This window comes from Natrix helvetica (assembly GCF_964273705.1).
Source record: "Natrix helvetica genome assembly, chromosome: 7".
NCBI lineage: Eukaryota > Metazoa > Chordata > Lepidosauria > Squamata > Natricidae > Natrix > Natrix helvetica.
This window is the reverse complement of record NC_138558.1, coordinates 31,828,092-31,831,493: the sequence shown is the minus strand read 5'-3', so window position 1 is coordinate 31,831,493 and position 3,402 is coordinate 31,828,092. Positions and strand designations below refer to the sequence as shown.

Here is a 3,402-nt window from a genome sequence, read left to right as displayed (position 1 = left end):
CACCCCTGGAAAAAACGGGGGTCTGGATTTGAACAAGCACTCGCGCCTCCCTTTCTAATTCCGTTCGCGGAGCCGTCTCCATCCGCAGCAGCAAGCCGACAAGTGGAATGACTAGGAAGCGTCTGATGATGTCTCCCGCCGCTTATTGGTTGCATCGGGAAAAGCCATGGGCTTTTCATGGGCCGTGATTGGTGACGGCGAAAATCTCCTTTCTCTTAAGCCCGCCTTTTCTCCGATTTCGCTCCGCCTCGTTGTTTTCATGGGGGCAAGGCGCGTGCGCTACCGGCTGGCCGAGGAAAAGATCGCGCAGGCGCAGTGGCTGCTTTTGAACTCGGCAGGGGTCGGAGTGCCAGGGTATCTTGTGGCAGGTGGGTAAGTAGGCGAGCGCCTCTTTGGCAGGTGACGAAATCGGAGGAAAGAAGGGTCGAGCGCGCGCTTCTGCCCTGGGGAGGCTTGCGGGAGCTGGGACGCGGCGTGATGATGGGAGGGGAATTGGCCGGAGTGTGTGGGTGATGGGTTGATGGGATGTAGGGGAAGGTTTCTTCGTGCCAGGATGCAAAACCGTATTTCCTTCTATAAGGAGAGGGCGTGTTTTTCTCTGAATAGAGCTTTGCGGTAGAAATGCGAAGAATCCCGCTTAGGATCTGTTGTCAGAGCCCTTTATGTGTTGGAGAAAGCATCTCCCTCCCTTCCTCTCTGGTAACAGGAGATCCAATCCAATCTTTTAAACACAATTGCATTCAAGCATGACAAATTTGAAGGATGCAAAGGTATTATTACGTGGACATAACAATTTGTGTACCGTGTAATGTGAATATACTCGGTTCACAGTATCCTATAGGTAAGTATATATATATATACTGTACAGAGTATTAACTGAAATGGTCCTAAAATATATTTAAAATGAGTTGAACCTCTGGATAGTTACTCATTTTAATTTTAGGATGTGCTCCTTTTGGCTGCAATAGTATTTGCTTGAAGAATTGTGTAAAAAGTTTTAAGAATGTGTATATTCCAAAGATGTTATAAAAAGTTGGGAAGTGGATAGTTTTAATATGTGCAGAATTCCATCACTTTTCTAGAATAAAAAGCATACCTATTAATTTGTCCCTTACAGCCAGCATTTATAGCTACTGAATCATTTATCTGTTTTGACATTCTTAATGACTGCTGAATCTTGCACTTTGAAGTTTTGGTAACACGTATTGTCAGTCTAAAATGATAAGCTGGAAAATGGTGATTCTGTGTATGTGCATACTATTGATATTGTTTTCTGTCCTTCAAACAGAACATATCTCCCAAGAAGTTGAGGACGGAAAGGATCTATTTAACAATGATGAATGCGGATATGGACGGTAGAATGCATTTTACTGTTATTTTGCTGTTACGTGCGTTATAATATTTGATTGTTCTAAAGATTATGTTTTTTTTATCAGCTGTTGAGACTGAAAATCAAGTAGAATTAGAAGAAAAAACACGACTTATCAATCAGGTTTTGGAACTGCAGCATACACTTGAAGGTTAGTTTCTTAATTAACATATATAACTTCATGCCAAATTATTTTAAAGATAGAATGTTATTAATAGAGAAAGTAAACGGTGTAAATATATTTGAATATTCCTTTTAATTTTGTGGTATAGGCTAATAACATAATAGTAGATTTATGCCATGACTGCAGTATTAAAGCAGTGCTTTATAAGGAAACTAGAGCAATGTGGTGATTTAAATGTGTCTTTAGTTCCTTTTGACTTCGGGTAAGTAACTTAGATTACTATAAAGGCAGACAGATTAAGGAGTTGGGATATTGTTGTCCTGGATGGTTTTAGGATTCCAGCACTTGCAAGGATGTTGGACTAGAAGACTTCCAACCTTATGATTCTATGAAATAATTGCAATAATGTCTGCTCCATTTATGGGTTCAGTTCAAGATTTCTTTCCAACATTTATTAATTAGTTGTGAATCAGAATATTGTAAAAATTACCTTTTTCTAGACAGACCTGCCCTGGTGAGAAATATTTTAGCAGTCACAGAGGTCTTAGGATATTTTTGGTTTTGTCATCCTGACTTTGATGTGCCCCATCCAGAGGTGGGTTGCTCTCAGTTTGGCCGAAACGGTGGCGGCAGCAGCAGGAGGCTCCGCCCACCCACCCAGATGCACATGCGTAGAAGCATTGCATGCAAGTACGCGCATGAGCACGAGCGAACCGGTAGTAAACCGGTTAGCAACCCACCACTGGCACATCTGATAATAGATTAGTTTTGGGTTTTTTTGTAACTATGCACATACATTTATTTGGATCACTGCATGGATTTCATTATACAATTCCCTTTGTATTTTTAATGACTTTCAAAAACTTTGCAATTTTTTTTAAAAAACGTTTTGCCTAAACATTGGCTGCTAAAGACCTCTACATGTCTTTACAGATCTGTCTGCAAGAGTAGATGCCGTTAAAGAAGAAAATTTGAAATTGAAATCAGAAAATCAGGTTCTTGGACAATATATAGAAAACCTCATGTCTGCCTCTAGTGTTTTTCAGACTACTGACACAAAAAGCAAAAGAAAGTAAGGCCCTGGTAACCAAACAATATTATTGTACTGCTGCTGCTTTCGTTTAATTTTAAATTACATAAAACTACATAATATTTTAGTTTGTATCATCATTGAAGTTATGAAAATTTAATGTTAGTTCTAGACATTTTAATTTTTTAAATGAATTGGACAGTACAAGTCTGTAATGTCAGTTTTCAGCAACATAGGATAGAGAAAATATATTTATTACTACCACAGTCTGAATACAAGTGCTTTTGAAAATCAGTTCTGCTTTTATGGTTAATGTCATACATGGCCAAGTACTGTAATTATCATGGTTTTTATAGTATTACTATTTGCTAGCAACATAATACAGTGTTGTGAAGAGTGGTATGAAAATACTTATTTGGAATGAATTATTTGCATGACTTCTGTTAGTTTTCAAAAAAGTTGTACATTCTCCATCTCTTCTGCATCCTCCAGGAAAATCTATGCTAATTCTTGCAGATGAAGACATAGTTTAGCTTGTTGAGTGGTGGAAGTTAATTCTTTTCAATGAGGCTGTATAATGTATTGCTTGCAAAATTGTAAAGAGGAAAAAGAGCACTCTATAGCTTGATATACCACTCTGGAATTAATAAATTATAATTTTAAAAATGTCTTAAAGTTGCTTTCACTTATTGGGCCAGTATAGTGTTGCAATTGTTTTAAGTGTGTCCTGTTTACAGAACACTTAGTTACATAGTAATATTATCGTGATGATACAAGCTTGGAAGAAATAATCTTGTAACAAATAGTAGATACATTTATGAATTTTCACTAGTTATAGATATACTTTTACTACATAATTCCTATTAACTTATAATCACA

The 3,402-nt window shown here is 37.7% G+C and overlaps 1 protein-coding gene across 2 annotated transcripts; it reads left to right on the top strand.

Annotated features, from left to right (window-relative positions):
• The first annotated feature begins 220 nt into the window (after positions 1 to 220).
• On the top strand, positions 221 to 3,189 carry SCOC (short coiled-coil protein). 2 transcript variants are annotated; one of them, XM_081960024.1, is made up of 4 exons: positions 221 to 368; positions 1,289 to 1,355; positions 1,437 to 1,520; positions 2,427 to 3,189. In XM_081960024.1, exons 2-4 carry the CDS (start codon positions 1,334 to 1,336, stop codon positions 2,567 to 2,569), a joined length of 249 nt encoding a protein of 82 aa, XP_081816150.1. In that variant the 5' UTR covers positions 221 to 368; positions 1,289 to 1,333; the 3' UTR covers positions 2,570 to 3,189. The 2 variants fall into 2 exon arrangements, with proteins under 2 accessions (XP_081816150.1, XP_081816151.1); XM_081960025.1 differs by having other exon boundaries at positions 283 to 372.
• The last annotated feature ends 213 nt before the right edge of the window (positions 3,190 to 3,402 follow it).

Excerpts from the sequence above, each read along its gene's own strand:
- SCOC (XM_081960024.1), top strand. The coding sequence starts at position 1,334 with ATGATGAATGCGGATATGGACG. Across the intron at positions 1,356-1,436 it reads GATGAATGCGGATATGGACG|CTGTTGAGACTGAAAATCAA; the intron begins GTAGAATGCATT and ends TTTTTTTATCAG. Across the intron at positions 1,521-2,426 it reads ACTGCAGCATACACTTGAAG|ATCTGTCTGCAAGAGTAGAT; the intron begins GTTAGTTTCTTA and ends ATGTCTTTACAG.